The following is a 23,783-nucleotide window of genomic DNA, read 5'->3' on the forward strand; positions in this document are numbered from 1 at the left end:
AGTTGTTTATGTCAGATTTTTTAAATTATTTTTTTTATCGGTCATAGGGCTTGAACTCTGGGCCTGAATGCTGTCCCTCAGCTCTTCAGCTCAAGGCTAGCTCTCTACCACTGGAGCTACAGCGCCACTTCCGGTTTTCTGGTGGTTTATTGGAGATAAGAGTTTCACAAACTTTCTTACCCAGACGGGCTTTGAACCATGATCCTCAGATCTCAGCCTCCTGAGTAGCTAGGATTACAGGCATGAGCCCCCGGCACCTGGACAGATATTTTTTTGACTTACACACATAGACACAAGAGACTATCATCATGAATGGGAAAAAAATGGTCAATTTGAAAACTATTTGGGAAATAGAATCCTAAGAATAGAGTTAAATCTCTAGATTGAACGGCTATAAAGAATGAAGGAAGACAAAGTGGGGCACTGGTGGCTCATACCTGTAATTCTGTCTACTCAGGAGGCTAAGATCTAAAGATCAAGGTTTGAATCCAGCTTGGGCAGACAAATCCTGGAGATATTCTCTCCAGTGAGTCCAGTAATCAGCAAAAAGCCAGTAGTAGTGGTGTGGCTTAAGTGATAGAGTGCCAGCCTAGAGCAAAAAGTCCAGGCAAGGGAGTGAGGACCTTCATTCAAGACCCAAAAGAGGATGACAGAAGGCTAGAAAGGAGAATAAGATGTTTCCAATTCTAATGCAAGTGGATAGTATGCCACCAATTATGAACAACAAGCAGAGCTATGGGGAATGGACTTTGGTGACTCTAGTTTTGAGTGTGTTGAATTTGACGTCATTGTATGCAATTTTATATATAGAAAAGAGTATCAGGCTAGGAATGTGGCTCAGTGGTAGAGTGCTTGCCAACATGCATGAAGCCCTGGGTTCAATTCCCAGTACCACATAAACAGAAAAAGCTAGAAGTGGCACTGTGGCTTAAGTGGAAGAGTGCTAGCTTTGAGAAAAAAGAAGCTCAGGCACAGTGCCCAGGCCCTGAGTTCAAGCCCAAGACTGGCAAAAAAAAAAAAAAAAAGTATTGATTGCATCCTCTCTTATAAGTCTGCATATGGCCAATCTCTTCATCCTCTGTCATTTCCACCCAGATGCCTAACAACAATTCCAGCGCATGCTTTCACCTGGTGGTGGCTTTCATAAAGTCAAGAGATGTAGAAACATTTAATATTTTTCTTGTCTTTGTTCTTTTTAATGCAGATGGTCTAATGAAAGTTTTTCATAAAGTATTAAATTTATTTGTGTCTTCACTAACTGAAGTGTAGTAAACATTTATGTCAACATAAAATTTTGTTATTAGTTTGTAGACATCTAGGCCAAAATTAAAAAATAATAAACAAATGTCTTCTGTCTTAGTTCTAGAGAACAGAAGTATTACAGTATACATTCCAGGAAAGAAGTTTGGGGATGATGCTGATCAGCAAATGACTTTTCCAGTTCAGTGCAGTTTTTGGTCTTTTGTTGATATGGATTCATCTTCCAGGAGAAATGCACAGAAACCCAACACTCTAATTGGTCAAATGGTAAGGCATATATTTATTTTATTGTTAGACTTTTGTGTAGGGAATTTCATCACAGATTTTAATGATTTTTATTTCTTCTTTTTCTTTCTCCCTTCTATCTACTTTCTTTTTACTTGCAGAACTGAGGTTTGAACTTAGGGACTTGACTTGCTGGAAGTGCCCTACTACTTGCTACAACTAAATAACAACCCAATTGCTGAAAATGTTTGTTTTTGTGTTTTATTTTATTTTGAGGTTTTTTTGTGGTACTAAAGTTCACACCCAAGGCCCCAAAAATGCTAAGCAAGTGCTCTAAAATTTTAGTAATTCCTTTAGTCATGCAAATCAGGTGTCTCTTCAGTAGAATAGGGAGATGAAGTGTCTTTAGTAAATTATATTGCTCTCCACAAGTTACCAGGCTATTCAGATATTGTAAACAATATAAATAACAAATTATATGTAGTGATTAATTTGTAGTTATTCAGATATTGTAATTAGAAACTTCCAAATTGGGAAAATTCCAGAACTTACTGTTTAACTTACTTTTTGGTTTGAAATAGGATTGCAGTTTGATTCCAACTAACCTTGTAGACGCATTTGGATTATTGATAAACTGCAATGAATCATCTCCTTGTCACCAACTTCTTCCTTCTGTGCAACATGCTTTAAAGAAAGCTATTGATCCTGAAGGACTACTTTATTTAGCTTCTAAACAGTTCACAACTGAAGATTTTGAAAAGGTAAAGGTTGACAAAGTGGCTATCCAGAAAGCCTTTGTTAAAGTTTTCCAGTTTAAATAGAAATCTCTTTGAATATTCTTTTATTCCAATTTCCCATTTTAAATACATTAGAGACATTGCATAGGAATTATTTAAGATTATAATTACATAAACAATTGTGTAGGGAATGTGATACTAATATGTTGTTTATTTTTTGTCTAAATTGCATAGCTTAAAGAAGCTCTATGAAAAGAAAACTGAAATAGAATATTTCTGTAGAAAATTATGACAGGCTGTATGAATACGCATTAATTTTCATTTTAAGATTATTCAAAAGGATTTCTATTATGTGAATACCTTTAGAGTTCTAATTCTCAAGAATATTTAGTATACCTTGATAATCCATTTTAATATTTTGATATTATGAGAATATGTGTGCCATGTTCAGAAACCCAAAGAACAGATGGCTTAGATTTAGTAATGATTATCATAGCTATTAAACTGGCACACAGAAGTTTCAGTTGAAGCCCTTTATTCAGGAATCTGTTCATAGTAAACTATCCAGGTAGGATAAATAAAAAGCAGGGGATATGGAGAAATTAGTCTATAGCTACTAAATTTTCCCCTCATACCTTTCTTCCTTGTAAGAATAAATAAAAGTTTAAAAATACATTAGGGATATTACAGAAATGAATCTTTCATTATTGTAAGTTTTATTTTTCTGTTTTAGTATATAAGAAAAGAGTAGTTAGCCTCTACGTATTAAGAGTACTGAATAGAGACAAACTAATGATCCAGAAAAAAATTTTCCCATATTTTTCTTCAAAACTCTATGTATGTCAGGTACCAGTGGCTTACACTAATACTAGATGCTCAGGAGGTTGAGAACTTAAGCCAGCTCAAGCAGACAAATCCCTGAGACTCCTATTTCCAATAAGCCAGCAAAAAGCTAAGCTGTCGTTCAAATGGGAGGGTGAGACCTGGAGTTCAAACCCTAGCACAAAAGAAAAGCCAAAAAGCTATGTGTTTATTAATTAGTTGGGCATTTACTAAATACTTTGCATTTATAATCCTATTTCTAGTCTTTCCTATTCTCACAGAAATGTAAATTTATTCTTTAAATAATTTACCTTTTAGGGCTTGGAATGTGGCTTAGTGGTAAAGTGCTTGCCTGGTATGCATGAAGCCCTGGGTTCAATTCCTCAATTCTACATAAACAAAAAAAGCTGGAAGTGTTGCTGTGGTTCAAGTGGTAGAGTGCTAGCCTTGAGCAAGAGAAGGTCTAGGTCCAAAGCTCAAGCCCCAGGACTGGCAAAAAAGTTTACCTTTTAAATGAGATAAAAATAAGATGCATGAAACAGTTAAGAATCAACTTAAGGGGCTGGGAAGGTGGCTCAGTGGTAGAGCACTTGCCTTGCATGCTCAAGGCCCTGGGTTCGACGAACCTCAGCACCACATAAGAAAAAAGCCGGAAGTGGCGCTGTGGCTCAAGTGGTAGAGTGCTAGCCTTGAGCTGAGGAGCTGAGGGACAGTGCCCAGGCCCAGAGTTCAGGCCCCACGACCGGACCCAAAAAAAAAGGATCAACTTAAGTGCTAAGGAAAGTGTGCTGTCTATTAAGTAATTGGGAAATTTAGAAATAAAGGTATTGATGTAAAATGCAAAAGTTGAGATTTCGAAAAGGAGATGGGACTTCAGTTGGGCCATAAGAAGAAGTAAAATTTATTTATTTATTTTTTTTGGGGGGGTCCGGTCATGGGGCTTGAACTCTGGGCCTGGGCACTGTCCCTCAGCTCTTCAGCTCAAGTCTAGCGCTCTACCACTTGAGCCACAGCACCACTTCCGGCTTTTTTCTTTTTGCTTATGTGGTGCTGAGGAAACGAACCCAGGGCCTCGAGCATGCAAGGCAAGTGCTCTACCACTGAGTCACCTTCCCAGCCCCAGAAGAAGTAAAATTTAGATGGCAGGATTTTCTATACAGAAATAATAGTTGAAGCAAATACATAGAAGTGCAAATCAGTGTGTATGTATCACTATGAGAAGACTGAAGCAAAAATTGTATTTTGGAGTCTTAGGGCTTTAGAGATTTGTGATAAGCCTTGAAGCTCAGGCAGAATAATTAAATTTATTTATAAAGCTGTAGAAAACAGTTGTAGATTTACTAGACAAGTGAAATGGTGAAAATAGTTTCTTTGGAAGGTATCTCTGACTGCCACACAACTAAGAGTGTAAGGAATTGGTTGTAGACTGGGGTGTGGAGAAGGCAGAGTTTAGACTGTCAACATTTGAAGTATCCTTCTATCAATACCTCAGAGGGAGGAGTTCAGCTGTAACACAAGCCCAGTTGTTGGCTTCTGCTGGTTATACAGAGTTTTCTGGATTCTGAACCAAAATGGAGTAAAACCTAAAACCTTGCCACACTTCTGCCTTAATCAGTTGGTTATATGATGGACAGTCCACAGGTCTGGATGCCAGATGTCAAGAGTGCTGTTAGCATAAGTCCTTTCCTGAAGTGTGATAGAGGACACATCCTCATTTCCAAAGGATGAAACTTAGAGAGGGATACTGGTAATATTAATAGTATTATTATCCAGTTTGAAGGGCCAGGAGAGAATTATGGAATCTAAGGAAAATAAAGATAGAACCTATTCAATCTAGGACAAGTATAACCCAGGATATGTTTATATATTTTGTCTTTTAAGGTTAGTGCTGGCTGTGGTGTTGTATGCTATAAATCCAGAACTTGGGAGGCAGAGGAAGGTTCAGAAGATTTCAGATTCAAGACCAGCCTAGGCTACAAAGCAAGTCTAAAGAGAAAAAAAAAAAAAGATAATGTTTAAAGTACAAAAAATGGAGTTGGAGAAGTAGTCCAGCAGTAGGGCCCTTGCCTAGAATATGCAAAGCCCAGGTTCCATCCCCAGCACTGTCAAAATAGAATTATAATTAATAGCAACCTTATAGCTAATTTTTCCTTTTGTTTCTTTTTTTTTTACTTGAAAAAGTAGAAAACAAGTTAGCTTTTTCTCCTTCAAAGACTGAAAGTACAATAATTTAAAATGCATTACACAGAACATTTCTGCACCAACAGAAAATTATTGTTGGTAAACATTAATATTATTTTTTACAATGCTATGACCAAACTAGGCCTTAATTGTGTGCTAGGCAAGCATTCTACTATTGAGTCACACCTTTAGTCTAGCTTCTTTGTCGATTAATTGGAGATGGAATCTTTTTAATTTCTACCCTGGCTTGGTTCCAACCTCAATCCTCAGAGCTCAGCCTTCTGAGTAACTAGGATTGCAGGCAAGAGCCACTGGCTTACCGATTTTTGTTTTGCTTTGTTTTGTTTTTTGCCAGTCGTGGGGTTTGAACTCAGGGCCTGAGCACTGTCTCTGAACTTTTTCAAGACTAGCGCTCTACAACTTTGAGTCACAGTACTACTCCTGATTTTCTGGTGGTTAATTGGTTAATTCAAAGCCTGGGTTGGCTTTTTACCATGATCCTCAGATCATGGATAGCTAGGATTATAGACATGAGCCACCAGCACCTTGCTTTTACTTACTTTTGAAGTTAATAAAATACATAAACTTTAAAAATAAGATACCAGTATTCTTAGGATTTTTTATATAGATTCCACAATAAAACTTAATTTTTTAATTTTTTTTTCACATTTTTAATTTAGCTACTGGTTTTTGCAAAGAATTTGAATGTAGAATTCAGCTTGGAGGCAGAAAGAATGATTCATGGATATTATCTATCAAGTCGCAGAATCCGAACAGACTCTATATATGGATCAAAATTGTCAGCATCTGCATTAAAATATTTGTAGGTATTCAAGATTTTAAGGCCAGTATTTACTTTTATATGATGTGATTAACTTTTCTATTTCCTCTGTTTTATTATTTCTTTGATTGCAGATAGGTTGGTTTATAATTTACCTTGTTCCAAAAGAATTTAAGGTGGTTTTACAATTATTTTGTTATTATTTACATCATTGATACCTCTAATAATTATTTTTACTAAAATAATTTTAATGGCATCCCTGTATGAGATGTGCCTGAGAAAAAATACAGACTTCAAATGCAAATGATTGCTTTTTCTAAGCATGGCCATTTATATTTCAAGCATTTTTTCAGTTGAACTCAGAGAAATTCCTTAAATGTAATATTCCTTGCATTTTACTTCAAGAACGTGCACTTTAAGGGTCTCAATTATAGCTCAATAAAGCTGTTCAAAAACAAAAAAGCAAAACAAACAAAACACACACAAAACAACAACAACAACAAACCAAGCCAGGGGGAGGGAAGAGTGGTCTACTTGGACACAGGCAAACATGTCTCCCCTGCATCCTATGCCTTGGGTTGGAAAGGGATGAAAGGGTTTTCCTTCCTTCCTTCCTTTCTCCTTTCCTTTCTTTCCTTTCTTTCCTTCTTTCTTTCTTTCTTTCTTTCTTTCTTTCTTTCTTTCTTTCTTTCTTTCTTTCTTTCTTTCTTTCTTTCTTTCTTTCTTTCTTTCCTTTCTCTTGCTTTTCTTCTACTCCCTAAGACGGTTTCTCTACTTCAGGCAAACTGTCTGGCTTCCTACAAAATGAAGGTAGATAGTAAAACCAGTGTGGGAGCAGCCATCTTGTCCTGGGATGAGGGACTTGCCACTATAAAAACAGGATAGCTACAGGGATCTTATATTATTAGCAACTCAGTGGAGGAGACAGGAAGTGGTATATCCCCAATCACCTACCTATATATCTTCAAATGCAAAAGATAAAATAAGGTAAAAAAGATAAGGTAAAAATCAACTTTTCAATGAATGTTGATAAACAGAACTTTATGTTTTCTATTTCCTAAGCAAAATTTAAAATGCTCAAATCAGATTTTACTGCCTTAAAATTTCAAAAGTCCTGCTCTCTCATGTTTAACTGTAGTAAATTTTTTTGTATTTAAACCTATATAGGCTGGGAAGTTGGCTCAGTGGTAGAGTGCTTGTCTCACATGCATGAGGCCCTGGGTTCGATTCCTCAACATCACATAAGCAGAAAAAAGCTGGAAGTGGTGCTGCAGCTCAAATGGTAGGGAGCTAACCTTGAGCTGAAGAGCTAAGGGACAGTGCCCAGGCCCAGAGTTCAGCTCCCATGACTGACAAACAAACAAACAAACAAAAAACCTATAAAGCATTAGTTCACATATGACTATGTTTATCCTAATTTAATAGAGCTGTTTTAATGTAACTATGTTTTCACATATATTAATAAATAGTGGGGGCTGGGAAGGTGGCTCAGTGGTAGAGTGCTTGCCTTGCATGCATGAGGCCCTGGGTTCGATTCCTCAGCACCACTTAAGCAGAAAAAAAAAAGCTGGAAATGGCGCTATGGCTCACATGGTAGAGCTAGCCTTGAGCTGAAGAGTTGAGGGACAGCTCCCAGGCCCAGAGTTCAGGCCCACGACCAGACCTAAAAAATAAAAATAAAAAATAAATAGTGAGGAGTGGAGATAGATTTTATAAAATAGCACAGTAAATAAAATACTACCAGAAACATTTGAAACTTTAATTTTTGACTCTATCTCTAAACAGGACCTTCATAAGGCCATTTTTGCTGGAAAAGTAGAACTGAATATTGTTGCTCTCTTCTCTTTGTGTGAAAAACTCGGTACATGCTCTGTTCTGGGCTACATTTTTAGGAGCTTAGATGAGAATATGACAGACCTGATATTGTAAAGCATAATTAGGCACCATGGGTTGGGACTTTCACAGACCTGAATTATGGATTTTTTTTTTTTGGTGACTGTACTAGGGCTTGAACCCAGGGCCTGGACTCTGTCCCTTAGCATTTTTCACTGAAGGCTAGCACTCTACCTCTTGAGCCATACCTACACTTCTGGCTTTTTGCTTGCTAATTGGAGAGACAAGAGTCTCATGGGAACTTTTACCCAGTCTGATGTTGAACCTTGATTCTCATATCCCATTCTCCTGAGTAGCTGGGATTTCAGGTATGAACCACCAGTGCCTGGCTTGAATTATGATCTTAATCTAGCAAGAATAAAGTCAATATGATAAATGTAAAAGCCTCCATTAGGGGCTGGGAAGATGGCTCAGTGGTAGAGTGCTTGCCTTCCATGCATGAGGCCATGGGCTCAATTCCTCAGCACCACACAAGCAGAAAAAATCGGAGGTGGCGCTGTGGCTCAAGTGGTAGAGCCACTAGCCTTGAGCTGAAGAACTGAGAGACAGTGCCCAGGCCCAGAGTTCAAGCACCATAGCTGGCCAAAAAACAAAAAACAACAACAACAACAAAAAACTCCCTAGTCTAAATAAAGCCTAATATCCAAAGATGTGAAAAGAACTTCAGATTTCATTCTGTCTATATTTAATATGAGTAAACAATGTAATACAGCTGTTATAACACAGGGATTTGGGATGTAGTAACAGAATACATATCAAGAGTTAGGAAATACTATTTATTCTTGGCTTCCACTGTGGTCTCAGATCAAACCTTAGTACTGAGCTGAAAAGGAGGATTAAACTATTTTGGACACAAGAAGAGTAGCCAGGATGGTGAAGGACTGACAGTTATGTTTCATGGCATATTACGTTTTTGTTGTATATGGTGCTAGTGATGAACCATGACCTCTCCTATGCTAGACAAGCATACTGAATTAAGGGATATCTACTTTCCTGCTATTTAAAAGTATTAGGAATGTTTAGCTTGGAGGAAAGAAAATAAAGGGCCACTATAAAAGTTACTTCAGTATTTAAAGAGCTATCACATCCAAGAGGTATTCTTTTTCTGTAGCCAAAGTGGGTGGCGATTTGCTACTTTAGATTTATGTAACCTTTGTAAGTTATAAACTTTCAAGTGCTTTTATTTAGCATCCCCATTTTATAAGAGTTTTAAAAAATCCTCAGAAGGGGCTGGGAAGGTGGCTCAGCGGTAGAGCGCTTGCCTTGCATACATGAGGCCCTGGATTCAATTCCTCAGCACCACATAAGCAAAAAGAAAAAAGCCGGAAGTGGCGCTGTGGCTCAAGTGGCAGAGCACTAGCCTTGAGCTGAAGAGCTGAGGGACAGCACCCAGGCCCAGAGTTCAGGCCCAAGACCAGAACCCCCCCAAAAAAATCCTCAGAAATCAAATTTTATAAAATTACAGCTAATTAAATTCTAAAGGCTGTCTGTTTTCTGCATCTCAAGAACAGCATTCATTCAAGTATACCACATTTGCTTCAAAAAAAAGCTGAAGAGATATTTCAGTTATTAAAACATTAATTTTTTGAATAAATTGAAGGGGTAACATTGTCCAAAAAAGAAATGTACTTATTACCTGACTTATGAAATGGTATCCCCTCTGTATAATACCTTCTTAATAATAATAATAAAATTACGTTTAAAAACACAAAAACAAAAAAGCTAACAAGAAATAAAGGGATAGATTGTCTGGGCCTCAGTGGCTCGCACCTATAATCCTCGCTACTTAGAAAGCTGAGATTCAAAGATTGTGGTTTGAAGCCACTGGACAGGTCTAGTTGAAGTTTAAACACAGAAAAACATTTCTCTGTAAACGTAAAATCCTTCAACTCCCACCCACTTTTCTTTTTTTTTCCTCTTGAGAAATTAGATTAGCAACTGCCTGCTCTCACTCCTTCCTGTCTTTCCTACTCTGAATAGGCCGGAACCTCTGATTATATCATATTCAATATGTCTGTGCAAAACTGAAACCAACCAGGCTTATCTCAGTGGGCTCCACAGCTTATAGTGGTACAGGGACACTGGATAAGGAAGGAAAGCAGAGGGGTATGCCCCTAGTCTCTGGGAAAGGATTCTTGTTGCAGGGGAGTGGGAACACTGAGTTCTTCACCCAGTTCTTAGAACTCAAGCTCCTGGGAGGAGAGGGTCTTGCTTGCCTCCAAAGGGATTTACTTGAATTTCTGGTTCAGCTTCTTTAGCTAGGACTTAGTATCCAGGGATGCAAACTGTATTATTTCTGAAAAAGACTAAATTTAACTGATGTGACCAACTGATGTAACCAACCAACCCAGAAAACTAACCAACAAAACATAGGGACTGCATATATGCTTTGTCCCTATGACTTTAAAAGGATAGTTTTCCAGGCAATGAATGGTAATGAAGTTATGCTTGTATGTGGGCATGTGCATGGAGTGGGATGTCACTGATATAGTTAGACAATACAGTTAACTGATAGTTAGACTTAAAAAAAAAAAAAAAAAAAAAAAGATGCCTTGAGCTGAAGAGCTGAGGGACAGTGCCCAGGCCCAGAGTTCAGGCCCCACGACCAGATCCCCCCTCCTCACAAAAAAAAAAAAGATGGACTGGAGATGTGGCTGAAGTGGTAGAGTGCAAGTCAGTTGTGAGTAGAAAAAGCTAAGAAAGAGTCAGAGGCTCTGAGTTCTAGCCCTGGACCAAAAAGATAGAGAATATGAGAGAGAATCAATTACTTTGTAAAGCAGTGAATGCTAGGAGGGGTTCAAAAGAGACTTGAGAGTTAAGTAGGCTAGAACTATGTAGAAGAAGAAATTCACTTATCTGATAGGAATTGGAACTTTTAACTCTAAGATCCCTTACAATAACTAGGACTTTGGACAGATAAAGAACTGGTGAAGCCGGGCGCTGGTGTCTCATGCCTGTAATCCTAGCTACTCAGGAGGCTGAGATCTGAAGATCATGGTTCAAAGCCAGCCCAGGCAGAAAACTCCATGAGACTCTTATTTCCAGTAAACCACTCAGAAAACTGGAAGTGGCACTGTTGCTCACGTGGTAGAGTGCTTGCCTTGAGCTGAAGAACTGAGGGACAGCGCCCAGGCCCAGAGTTCAAGCCCCATGACCAACCAAAAAAAAAAAAGAACTGGTAGAAACATAAAGGGTTTATAAAAGATATTGAGTTAGGCTTATTTCCCAAGTTATGTATTTATTTGGATAGAACTTGGTGGAAGAGAGTGTGGAATGCTAAATAGAAGCCAGGATAGAAACCACTCATAAGTCTGTACAGTATACTTGCCTGTCCTAGAATAACCTAAGTTGGTACGAAAAAAATAGTGTTTCAAAGGAGGAAGAACATGTTGATCTTTAATGTGTGCTTAATGTTCACTTATGTCTTAATTTGTTCATGCCAAAATATGTTATTTTATGGCAATATATTTTTATTGGCATCAATTCTTTTTTAGAGTTTCCTTATCTGAAGCTCATGCTCGACTAAGCGTAAGGAATAAAGTACTCAAAGAAGATGTACTAATTGCAGCCTTATTATTTGAAACATCTCTCACATTGAAATATGGTATGTATTAAGTTAATACTGGTCCCGACAAATAATTTTAATTGAACTTAAATATCCTTAAATTATTACTTATTTTAAATTATCTCAGGTAAGACTTGCTTGATTTGGCCATTTACTGATTGTTCATAGGTAATATCATCTGATATCAAGCTCCTTAATATGTATAATTATTTTTATAATTAAACTTTTGTGTTGTTTAAAATATCATGAGGAAGCTAGGCGCTGGTGGCTCACGCTTGTAATCCTAGCTACTCAGGAGGCTGAGATCAGAGGATCCTGGTTCAGGCATGTCTGTGAGACTCGAATCTCCAACTAACCAACCACCAGAAAACCAGAAGTGGCACTGTGTTTCAAGTGGTAGAGCATTAGCCTTGAACTTAAGAGCTCAGGGACAGCGCCCAAGCCCAGAGTTCAAGCCCATGCATGACCAACAAAACAAAACAAAAAATATCATGAGGAAAAAAAGAACTTTCACTTAAAAATAGCATTCATAGGGCTGGGAAGGTGGCTCAATGGTAGAGCACTTGCCTTGCATGCATGAGGCCCTGGGTTCGATTCCTCAGCACCATATAAGCAAAAAGAAAAAAGCCAGAAGTGGCACTGTGGCTCAAGTGGCAGAGTGCTAGCCTTGAGCTGAAGAGCTGAGGGACAGCACCCAGGCCCAGAGTTCAGCCCCACGACCGGACCCCCCCCCCCCCAAAAAAAAATAGCATTCATAGTGCCAGTCCTGGTAGGTTGTATATGCCCATAATCCCATTACCTAGGAGGCTTAGTCGGACATTCTCAAGGTTTAGTAATCCTGGGTCCATAACAATACCCCTATATCAAAGTAAATAAATAGGGAAGGAAAAGAAAATTAGCTTTATTTACCAATATCAAATAAAGATTAGGAAGATAAATATTTTTATTTTAATTTGCTTTATCTTTACTTTTTAATTCTATGTTTAATACATATTTGATTCTATATTTAAGACATAGTTAACCATATCTAAGATTTTTTTTATTGTGAAAATACTGTAGAGAGGGATTACAATTACATGGACAAGATAATAAGTACATTTCTTATCAAGCATTGCAGCCTCCTCCTTTGTTTCCCCTTCCCATCCCTTCCCATCCTCCCTCTGCCCTCCCACCCAGTCCTCCTCCCCCTCTCCCCCCCACCAAAGTTGTAAAGTTCGTTTTCGACATAACGACTTGTACATCTCATTGTTGCAATGGGTCCACCTGTATCCCTATTTAAACGATTTGTTTTTTCCCTTCGCCTCCACAAATTATACAAACATCAAATATAGTGAAAGCAGGGGTTATACAGTGGGGGAGGGACATACAAAGCAACAAAGAAATAATCTTATGTGTTAGAAACAATCGCATGAAAGAAAAAAAACATTTGAATACATATCTTAAGATTCATTTCCCTAACATCAACTTATCTGACCTCTTCTGCTTGACTCAGACATACTAGTTATTGCAAATAAGGGAAACCATGGGACCTATGTTTTTTTGGTCCTGGCTTACTTCACTTAATATAATTTTTTCCAAGTCTTTCCTAAGATTATTTTAAATAAAGGAAAATGCTGTCAATTTTTACATAATACCAATTATTAAGACACATCAGGGTTCAATAATAAGACAAAAACATGTCCTTAAAAACTGTCATTTTAGCCGGGCGCTGGTGGCTCACACCTGTAATCCTAGCTACTCAAGAGGCTGAGATCTGAGGATCTCGGTTCAAAGCCAGCCCGGGCAAGAGAAACCGTGAGACTCCTATCTCCAATAAACCACCAGAAAACCGGAAGTGGCACTGTAGCTCAAGTGGTAGAGCGCTCGCCTTGAGCTGAAGAGCTGAGGGACAGCGCCCAGGCCCAGAGTTCAAGCCCCATGACCGACAAAAAAAAAAAAAAACACCTGTCATTTTAGGGGCTGGGAAGGTGGCTCAGTGGTAGAGCGCTTGCCTTGCATGCATGAGGCCCTGGGTTCGATTCCTCAATACCACATAAGCAAAAAGAATAAAAGCCGGAAGTGGTGCTGTGGCTCAAGTGGTAGAGTGCTAGCCTTGAGCTGAAGAGCTGAGGGACAGCGCCCAGGCCCAGAGTTCAGGCCCCACGACCAGACCCAAAAAAAACCCCCAAAAAACAGCTGTCATTTTAAGCCAGGCCCTGGTGGCTCATGCCTGTAATCCTAGCTACTCAGGAGGCTGAGATCTGAGGGTTGTGGTTCAAAGCCAGCCCTGGCAGGAAATTCCCTGAGACTCTTACCTCCAATTAACCACCAGAAAACTGGAAGTGATGCTATGGCTCAAAGTGATAGAGTGCTAGCCTTGAGCAAAAAGTGCTCAGGGACAATGTTCAGTCCTTGAACTAAAGCCCCATATTGACAAAAAACAAAACAAAACAAAACAAAAAAACCCTATGATTTTAAATTATTAATGAGTCATGTGGAAGTATAGGACAGATTATTTTTTCTTAGTGACTGTTTTGTCAAGACTTCTTGAAGCATTTAAGTATTTGAGGGAAATAAAAACCATGAGAACTATTTTATCCCTTTACTTTTGTTTTCACAATGATTTTCAGTTAAGATTTATATTTAAGTCTTAATTAAACCAATATTAAGAGCTCTTTAAGCCTTTTTATGAACATAGAGAAATTATCCCTATCAAGGGATGTTTTTAGGGTAGATTTATAAAACTGACATAAGGCATCCTTTGTACAAATACACATTTGTATAGAATCTTGAGTGCTAAAAAATTTGTTCTCTTTTTACATGTTAAACTATGAAGGTGATTTCAGGTTAATTATAATTTGAGGATTATTGCATTAAAATTCGTGTGCTGTGTGTTCTCAGGCTTCATTATCACTATTTGAATTCAGTATCCATGTTCAATCAGTGACAAGTAGATGCATACACAGACATGCCCACACACACATATGCATGTTGTTTTTGGTTTCTGTGTTTGATGCTAGCACTTTTGCTTGAACTGGGGCCTTGAACTTAACTCTCACTTGGCTTGTCTGCTCAAGGCTGGCACTCTACCACTTGAGCCATACCTCCACTTCTGGCTTTTTGTTGGAAATGAATTTCTTGGCTTTTTGCCTGGGCTGGCTTTGAGTTGTCATCCTCATATCCCAGCCTCCTGAATAGCTAAGATTGCAGGCATGAGTCATAGGCACCTTCAATTATATTTTTGAAGTTATCATTGTCTGTAGTTAATATAAATAATGAGTTGGAGGTTAAGAGTAGAAAGAAAAATTAATATCATAATACAGCCCACAAATAGTGGAAGGTTTGACTAAGTGGATGTAGCAGATATAGAAATTGGTGAATTATCTGTATCTTGGATGCAAAATTCAAAAGATTTTGCATATAAATTAAGTTTGGATGTAGGTACAGAGTTGGTGGAAGGAGAGAGAGGAATTAAGGAAAAATTTCAGGTCTCTCCTTGGTCTCAATGGGCCAGGTATAATTTTCCAAGTCTGAGAGAGAAGAGGTTTGAAAGAAAAAATAAGTTGTAAGTCAGGTACTGGTGGCTCACACCTATAATCCTAGCTACTCATTTAGCTGAGATCAGAAAAGTCCTTGTGAGACTCTTATCTTGAGATGTCTATGAAGATGAAGAAAAAATTAAGTCATTAGCTTGTAAAGGATGTGTAGTCCAGAAAGGATTTAAATTTTAAAAACATGAGGTTCTAAATCATGTAATGTGAAGTAAACTTTATACTCCAGAAGGACGGCAATGCTGGGCATGGTGGTGAGTGCTTTATGGTCTGAGACTATCCTGGATGGCACAGGAAGGCCCAGGCCCAGCATTTATAAAAAGAGATGGAGAGGGGCTGGGAAGGTGGCTCAGTGGTAGAGTGCTTGCCTTGCATGCCTAAGGCCCTGAGTTTGATTCCTCAGCACCGCATAAGCAAAAAGAAAAAAGCCGGAAGTGGCACTGTGGCTCAAGTGGTAGAGTGCTAGCCTTGAACTGAAGAGCTGAGGGACAGCACCCAGCCCAGAGTTCAGGCCCCACGACCGGACCCCCCAAAAAAAAAAGAGATGGAGAGAAAGGAAATTAAATTCCTTAAAAAGGTGAGAAGGGATAGAATCCAGAATACACGAATCCAGAGGGATTGACCCCTGTAAGAGGTGTCATTTCCTAACTTTAAAGAAAAAAAAATGTATACAGAATGAGATAGCTTTGTAATTTGTTCTTACATTTCACTAAGATTATTTTGTGTTTAAAAAGACTAGTGATTGGTGAAATATTATAAAACTTAATTTGCAAACTTCATTACTTTGTTGGAACTGATTTATGATTAATATTTTAGATTATTTGTCACATTATTTTTTTTCTTCATTTAGGGGCCACTGTATTTTGTGTTGCTCCAAATGCATTATTCCCATTTGAACTGTATAATGAAGAGTATTTAGAGAAAAGAGATCTCTACCTCACTCAATGCCAGCAACAGCTCCAACAGTTCATTGCCACATGTGGACCTGGGACAGCTATTTTCTCTAGTGATGAATAAGCAGAGAAAAAAAATCTCTTTTTCATTGCTATTATAAACAATGGATAGTTTTTAGTCTAGAGTGATTTTGAATGTTTTAGATAATATACAGTAGTATCTGGATGTGTAAAATGTACAAAATTAACTAAAAGGATACACACAATTCAAACTTAAAAAATAATCTCAGCTGGGTATAGTGGCTCATTCCTACTGTAATTCTAGCTACTACAAAGGCTGACATTAAGACTGCAATTCCAGGGCATCCAGGGCAAAAAATGTATGACTATTTCAAAAACCAGAGCAAGTCAAGCAATGGTGGCTCATGCCTGTAATCCTAGCTACTCAGGAGTCAGTAAAGTCCAAGAGATTATATACACAGGCACAGCAAAAAGGGACTGGTACCTTAGCTCTAGTGATAGAGCATGAATTTGTGTTCAAGCCCTAGTACTTAGAAAATTTGTGATTCCAGTTATCAGTGAAAATGAAAAATCCTAGTTGTCACAAGATGGCAATAAAACTACCTATATACTCTTTCTTGCCAAATTGATAAGTTACTGTATTTACATAGTCTGAAGCTTAAAATGCTTTTATACTTTGGCTTATGTAAATAGTTTAAGTCCTAAATGGAGTCAGGGAAGCCTTGAAATTGCCCATGTTGATTGATTCTAAGTAGCTACAAGAGTCCAAAAGGCAAGAGACCGACTTGCAAAGTCAGTTATAGATGGGATCTTACTGCTGCCGAGGGTAGAACTCCTTCGCTTAAGTCATCTTCTTGCCTCCAAATCTTATCCCAACTAGCTAGACTACAGTAGTGTACCAGAAAACCTAGCTTCTAGTCTTCATTAATGTATCAGTTTCAAAAATGCTTCAAAGAAACCAGAACATACTCCCTACATTCACTATTATAAAGAACCTACTGGTACTGGATTGTACAACTATACCAAGGCTTATTCTAAAGCTGGCTCTGTATAACCTTAATGCTGTTCTAACAAAACATGTATGGATCAAAATTCAATTGCTAATTAGAGTTGAAATCCTTCTTGTCACTATCCTTTTACTTTTCTAGCTCCCTGGGATAATGGTAAAATAGTGCTATCTCATAAAAACTAGAGTCTCTAGCTGAGTGCTGGTACTCATACCTTTATACCTAGCTATTCAGGAAGCCAAGATACATGGAGCATGATTCAAAGCCAGCCCAGGCAGGAAAGTCCTTACTCTTATCCCCAATAAACTACCAGAAAGGCCAGAAGTGGGGCTGTGGCTCAAGTGGTAGAGTGCTAGCCTTGAGCAAAAAAGTTCAGGGACAGCAACTTGGCCCTGAGTTCAAGCCCCAGGACCTGGGAGAGGAAGAGAGCAAGAGCAACAACTATGCTCTCTAACCTTAATTTTAGTTGAAAGACAACGGGAGAATTTGGGCTGTGCTGAGGACTGAATTTTGGTGGTCTTGTGGCATGTGAGGCATTCTAAGCCACATCCAAACCCCAAGTTTTCAAATGTTTCCTATGATGTAAAGCCATTCCACCATGTGATTCTATGTACTATGTTGTTTGATGTAAAAGCATGGAATGCATGAAATACATTTGGAGAAAGAAAAAAGAGCTGGCTAAATTTGGCCATTTCTCACTCTCCTGTGAGAGAACTGGCCTTGTCAGCCTTGCTGCAATAATCTTTCTTTTGCTCTAAAAAAAAAAAGGGCGGAGGGAGGGTAAATTTAAGTGTTACAGGCAGAATTCTTGTGAATACTAATTTCTCCAAATATATTAGAAATAACACCACAGCTGTCCACCTCAATGAGAATCTTCCTTTCCCCCCAAATGATCTAGTTATTAGTGAAAATAAGCTGTCTAGTGAGTATGAGACCAATTATTTTGCACTGCCCTGGACAATTAAGATAACTAGCCACTTATTTATTTTCTACATATATTTATTGCGTTTAACAACAGTAAATTAATCTTCGTCTGTTCATCTTCTTTTCACCAATTCTTCACTTTTCCTTCCAAGATGTAGCAGTCCACATTCCTTAATAAAATAAGTCAGGTAAACATTTTTACTCAAGCTCAGTAGTTTTTAGCCTCCATTTTCTATCAAGTGCCATTTAAAAAATAATTCTGAGTAATAAAATCATACCCTAGTCATTTGGAGTTATCAGATTGTTTCTTGAAAAGTTGCAATCACTTCAGGTAATGCATATTTTAACCCCCACAGCTAATGGACTTGGACCTATAGATAGAAAAGAAAAAAATCACTCATTTCAATAAAAATTTCATTGCATCTTAGTAATTTATCTAAGAGATACTGGCATCTCAGTCTTAGAAAATTTCTTCAAAGAAACCCTCAGCTGGGTAAACGGCAAACACTTATCATCATTGTGCCAGCAACTACACCACACATTCTGGCTACTAGAGATAAAAACACAAAGCAAAAACAAGCACAGTAACGTTGTTACCTCCCATGTGGTCCTACTCAGTTTTTTCAGCCATCTTCTATGACAAACTTCTAGGACACATTTGTCCTAATGAAACTAGCTTCATGTAACTTCAAAACACACAGGACTTATTGTACCTAGAATTAAAAAATTATCAGTTCTTATCCTTCTTAGCACATGGGAACCATAAACAATAACCTCATTTGGACTGCAACTTTTTTTTGGCCAGCCCTGAAGCTTGAACTCAGGGCCTTGGGCACTGTCCCTGAGCTTCTTTTGCTCAAGGCTAGCACTCTACCACTTGAGCCACAGCACCACTTCTGGCTTTTTCTGTATATGTGGTACTGAGGAATCAAACCCAAGCTTCATGCATGCTAGGCAAGCACTCTGCTACATTCCTGGCCCAATGACCCCAACTCTTAAGTGAGCTCTCCAATCCGGAAATAAGGCATGAGCAAAGGCAGAAAAATGGTGAAGCCAGTTTATCACTCTTCACTGGGGGCAGTAATTGACATGTGATCCTACAGGTACCAAGTCAATGTTTTTTTTTTGTTGGTCATGGGGCTTGAACTTTGGGCCTGGGCGCTGTCCCTTAGCTCTTCAGCTCAAGGCAAGTGCTCTACCACTTGAGCCAAGCACCACTTCCGGTTTTCTAGTGGTTTATTGGAGATAGAGTCTCATGGCCTTTCCTACCCGGGCTGGCTTTGAACCATGATCCTCAGATCTCAGCCTCCTGAGTAACTAGGATTACAGGCGTGAGCCTCTGGCCCCCGGCTGCTTTTTTTTTTTTTAACCTCAGAGCTTGACAGCAATGAGGTGAGAAACAAATACAAATGTGGAAAGACTTGGAAACATTATAGACAGCAAATCCAGTATTTTTGTAGCATGGATATTTAAAGTTGCCAAACGGACTTAAGGCTAGTGAGGAATGTCCTACAGTACCCTATAAATCATTTAAGCCAAAAGCCTCAATACGACTTACGTAAAAACTACCACGTCCCGACCTTGAAATGTTTCAATTATGAGGAATAGACTGCTGGCTATGAGTAATCTCAAATTCAAAACTACCTTTAAAATAAAATCAGTGGGCAGAAAACTCCCGATGGGTGGCGCCTCTGGGAGTGGCAGGAAGCAGCAAACCGGTAGTGTCGTGTTGCTAATCAACATGAGGAGTCAGACAGCTTCTACTTCGGAGCTCTCACGTAGTTTGAAAATAATTTTTGTCTGAGGCCGGGACTCAAACTCCGATGCTTTTATTCCGAGGCTGGGCCCCAGCACTCGGCCTAGCCACGCCTCCAACCCCAACAATTTCCTTTCCTACAGTAAACGTTCAGTCTCCCCGCTGCTTAGTTTCCGCGTTTTACACCGGGAGCCCACTTCTCCTACACGGCGTCTAGCAGGCGTTGGTGACGAGGCTTTCTGTACCTGCCCGATTGGTCCTATTTGTAAGGCTGAGTCCTACCAAAACGCTGAGACCGGCGCGGGAGGTGGGCGCGACCCGCTCCCTCCCCTCCCGGGAAGGATCCCCCGCGCGCGACCCCGGGCGGCTCAGCGTCCGCGGAGCGGAGCCAAACCACCGCCGCGCAGCCGCGGGCCGACACGGGGGTCCGGAGCCGCCGGGCGGGGCCGGGAGCCGGCGGCCCGAAGCAGGTCTTTTATTGACTCGTGCACCCCAACAGCCAGCAGCGTTGTTTAGGGGTGCAGGAGCAGTTTCGCAGGTGCGTGCCGGGGACGGCGCCCGCGACGCTCCAGGCCGCGCCTCCCGGGCCACGGCGCCGGCCAAAGACCGGGACTGCCGAGCTTCAGGAGCCGGGCTCGGCACCCACAAGGCGGCGGAGCGCCGCACCTAGGGGAGGAGGGCGGAGAAGGCGACTATTCTCACCTCCCGGGGCGCCGGCGCCACGGCCCCGCAGGCGCGGCTGACAAAGCGCCGCGAGCCATTTCCTCTGGGCGGCCGCGCGGGAAAGGAAGCTCCGTTCCCTCGGCCTCGTTTAGGCGCTGCGCAGACCCCGCCCTTCCGGTCCTGGCCACGCCCCTCCGCGGCGGGGGACCGGAGCTGGAGTGGCCGGCCAGCCCGCCCCTCGCCCCGCCCCCGCCCCGCCCTCCTGAGGCCCTCCACCTTCTGCGGGAGCCCTGCCTTAGTCTACAGGCGGGTGGGGTTGGGTAGGAAAGGGAGGAGAAGGGTAGCGTAGGGGAGGGAGAAAGACCGGGTGGCGGGGTCTACTTGACTCTTGGATAAGGGGCCAGAGCTGTTTCATTGAACGTGCAAGGGCGGAAGCTACAAATTTGCAATAATGCTCTGAAATCTCCGTTTTCTAGCACTCCCATCTGCTTGGACTTACAGACCTGAAGTCTTTCAGTGTGGAAGAAATGGATGCTATTGGAATCTCTCCGTTTAACGCACACAGAATCAGTTACCAGTATAATAGGAGAATGGCCACTGTTAGTTATTCTTCTGAGTAGTTAGGATTATAGTTGAGCCACTGGCATCAGACGAGTACTAGAGGGGGTGTGTGTGCGTGTGCGCGCGCGCGCGCGTGTGTACGTGCGCGCGCAAAGACCAGGGTTTGGACTCATGGCTTTGTGCTTTCAGCATTTTTGCTCAGTTTCTCTATTGAGCCATATTCCAGTCCAGCATTTTGCTGGTTAACCTGGAGATGAGTCTTACAAGCTTCTGTCCAGGTTTGCTTTGAACTTCGGTCCTCATATTTCAGCTTCCTGAGTAACTAGGATTATAGATATTAACAACTCGTGCCCAGCTAACTACTAGAATTTTTAAAGTACTTGTGAAACAATTACCTACTTTGTTCATGGGCTGTACTTTTATGTCTCATTACTTCTCTCTCGTTATGAAATCCTACAAAACACTAGGTGTGATGATAGAGGAGAGGTTTGTGATCTTGTTGCTTGAAAGAATACACTTGAAAGCATAAACTTGAACAAGTGAATCAGTTAAAGACAGGTGTCTGTCTTTTACAAGCAAGTCTAAGAAACAGATACAAATATAATACTTTAATTATTAAGTGAATTGAGCCGCAAGTGGCTCAATATCGAATAATAGAGGAGGCATTACTCTACCTCAGAGACTTGGATTCCAGATAAATTTTACTTCCACATACTAATTTTGCAACCAGGACCAACAGGTATTTGTTTGCTGGCGATTATGTGGACAAGTGTGTGAAATGTAGGAGAGGGTGAGTTTGGATGCCAAACTCTTAGATGCTAAGGCTCCAGTTTAGGCAAGTTCTTGGTGCTAGAGTCTTAGGCCATGAGAGAAAGAACTGGAGACATATACAAACATGTTCTTCCTCTACCACTGTGGATAGACAGCTTCTGAGCTGCTCACAAGCTTCTGTTGCCTTCTACTGCAGATGCTCCTGTTGCTAAAAGATTGTTGAGCTGGATGAATCATAGAAGGCATCCCTGCCTTACAGACCTAATATGGCCACCTTTTAGACTGTAGACAATTAGATATCAAGCTAGACTAGAACTTAGATGTTCCTAATTACACAACTGCCCATTTTCAGATGATCATTTTAGATCAGGATTTGGGGGATATGGAGATTGGTGCTGGTCCCAAGGCTTGAACTCAGGGCCTGAGTGCTATCCCTGAGCTTTTGTGCTCAAAGTCAGTACCCTATCACTTGAGCACACAGCTCCACTTCTAGCTTTTTAGTGGTTAATTCGAGATAAGAAACTCATAGACTTTCCTGCCAGGGCTCCCTTCAAACTACAACCTTTAGTTCTCAGCTTTCTGAATAGATTACAGACATGAACCACCCACATTTAGGTTGATCAGTTCTTTTAATTGTTTAATAATGTCATTGAATGTTTGTTTTCAAATGCATATGACAAAAAACTCAACTTTGTTTTTTTAAATGAAGCCTTTTATTCCCTATTACAAGAAATCTGAAGGTGTTAACAAGTTCTAGGATTGGTTTTTTCAGCAGTACAAAACTGACAGAGTTTCTGGTTAAATTAAAAGAGATTCTCAGCTTTCCTGTCATAGTCACAAAATGACTCTCATAGCTGCAAACATCACATTTGCATATACCAACATCCAAACTCAGGAAGGTGGAACATTGCATTTCAAGCATCTTTTAACTAGGGCAGAAAATCTTTCCAGTGTCCACGATAAACTTCTATCCAGGGGACTTTGGCTCTGATAGGGTTACATGCAAGTCCAGACATCATCACCTTGTAATTTCTTTTGAGAACTGTCCATTCAATTTGTTTGCTTGTTTATTAGTTAGATTATTTGTTCTTTTATTGTTTACTTTTATTAGCTCTTTGAATATTCTGGATATGAATCCTTTATCTGCTGAAAAGCTGGCAAGATTTTCTGCTGTTTATGGGTTGTCTGGGTTCTGGTATTTCTTTCTTTTGCTATCCAGAAAATCTGTAATTTGATATAGTCCCGTTTGTCAGTTCTTGTTCTCAGTTTCTGGACAATTAGAACCCTATTCAGAAAAAAAAAGTGTCTTCAACATCTAAGAAGAGCTTAGTTAATCAAGGTGACAGTAGGAAGGAGACAGTAGGAGTAGCTTTAAATAATGGCAGGTATTTGGTTATATAAAGAAGGGGTAAGAGCTAATATTGCTATAGTGAGAAAGTGGAGTAAGGGAAGTAGAAAAGATCAAGTGAACATGTGGTAAGGAGTGAGGAGAAGAAATGAACAGAACACACACACACATATACACAAAATAACAAACAAATGATGCTCAGGCAATCTGAACATCAGATTGCCAGAAGAGAATGTAGGTAATAAGGAAGGATTAGGGATAAAGGAAGATGGGTAAAAGAAAATATTAGCAAGAGGGCAGTTCTACTTGTAAATAGAAGGAACAGATAAATGGGGAAAGGCTATAAAAAGAGGGATGAGGGGCTGGGAAGGTGGCTCAGTGGTAGAGTGCTTGTGTCCAATGCATGAGGCCCTGGGTTCGATTCCTCAGCGCCACAATAGCAGAAAAAGCCGGAAGTGGTGCTGTGGCTCAAGTGGTAGAGCGCTAGCCTTGAGCTGAAGAGCTGAGGGACAGCGCCCAGGTCCAAAGTTCAGGCCCCACAACCGAAAAATAAAAAGGGATGAAAATATGATTTAAGATTGAATATTGAAAGATTTAAGATTGAAATACTGAAAGATAGGACTTAAAATTGAATACACCACACCCAGATTTTATTTAGATTGGTTCTCCAAACTTCTCTGGACTGGTCTCAAACTGCAATCTTCCTGATCTCTGCAACCCCAGTAACTATTTTCCTGCACCACCAGACTACTTCAGTCCATCCCTCTCTCCTTAAATCTTCTCATTCCACCTGACAACTTATGATATCAGTGTAACTTGATAGAAGTTCCTAGGCTGGGGTTTAG

The 23,783-nt window shown here is 40.0% G+C and overlaps 1 protein-coding gene, 2 long non-coding RNA genes and 1 other non-coding gene across 4 annotated transcripts in view; 1 reads left to right on the top strand and 3 right to left on the bottom strand.

Annotated features, from left to right (window-relative positions):
- Mcmdc2 (minichromosome maintenance domain containing 2) overlaps positions 1-17,143 on the top strand; it is a 37,669-nt gene extending 20,526 nt beyond the window's left edge. The window contains exons 10-14 of the mRNA XM_042666561.1: positions 1,361-1,527; positions 2,067-2,246; positions 5,906-6,048; positions 11,394-11,503; positions 15,845-17,143. Coding sequence (XP_042522495.1) covers positions 1,361-1,527; positions 2,067-2,246; positions 5,906-6,048; positions 11,394-11,503; positions 15,845-16,011 — 767 coding nt within the window. The 3' untranslated portion in view covers positions 16,012-17,143. The remainder of the gene's footprint in view (positions 1-1,360; positions 1,528-2,066; positions 2,247-5,905; positions 6,049-11,393; positions 11,504-15,844) is intronic.
- LOC122096156 lies at positions 7,633-15,996 on the bottom strand. The gene is made up of 3 exons (XR_006145255.1): positions 15,931-15,996; positions 12,264-12,322; positions 7,633-7,669 (listed from the first exon to the last, which is right to left on the bottom strand). It is a non-coding gene; the product is annotated as an uncharacterized LOC122096156 (long non-coding RNA).
- Positions 17,144-17,876: 733 nt separating the features above from the next.
- On the bottom strand, positions 17,877-20,388 carry LOC122096149. The gene is made up of 4 exons (XR_006145248.1): positions 20,298-20,388; positions 18,437-18,552; positions 18,118-18,210; positions 17,877-18,009 (listed from the first exon to the last, which is right to left on the bottom strand). It is a non-coding gene; the product is annotated as an uncharacterized LOC122096149 (long non-coding RNA).
- LOC122096524 lies at positions 18,285-18,366 on the bottom strand. The gene has a single exon (XR_006145327.1). It is a non-coding gene; the product is annotated as a small nucleolar RNA SNORD87 (small nucleolar RNA).
- Positions 20,389-23,783: the final 3,395 nt, after the last annotated feature.

The sequence above is a fragment of the Dipodomys spectabilis genome, unplaced genomic scaffold (genome assembly GCF_019054845.1).
Source record: "Dipodomys spectabilis isolate Male_0828 unplaced genomic scaffold, ASM1905484v1 ptg000015l, whole genome shotgun sequence".
In the NCBI taxonomy this organism is placed as follows: domain Eukaryota; kingdom Metazoa; phylum Chordata; class Mammalia; order Rodentia; family Heteromyidae; genus Dipodomys; species Dipodomys spectabilis.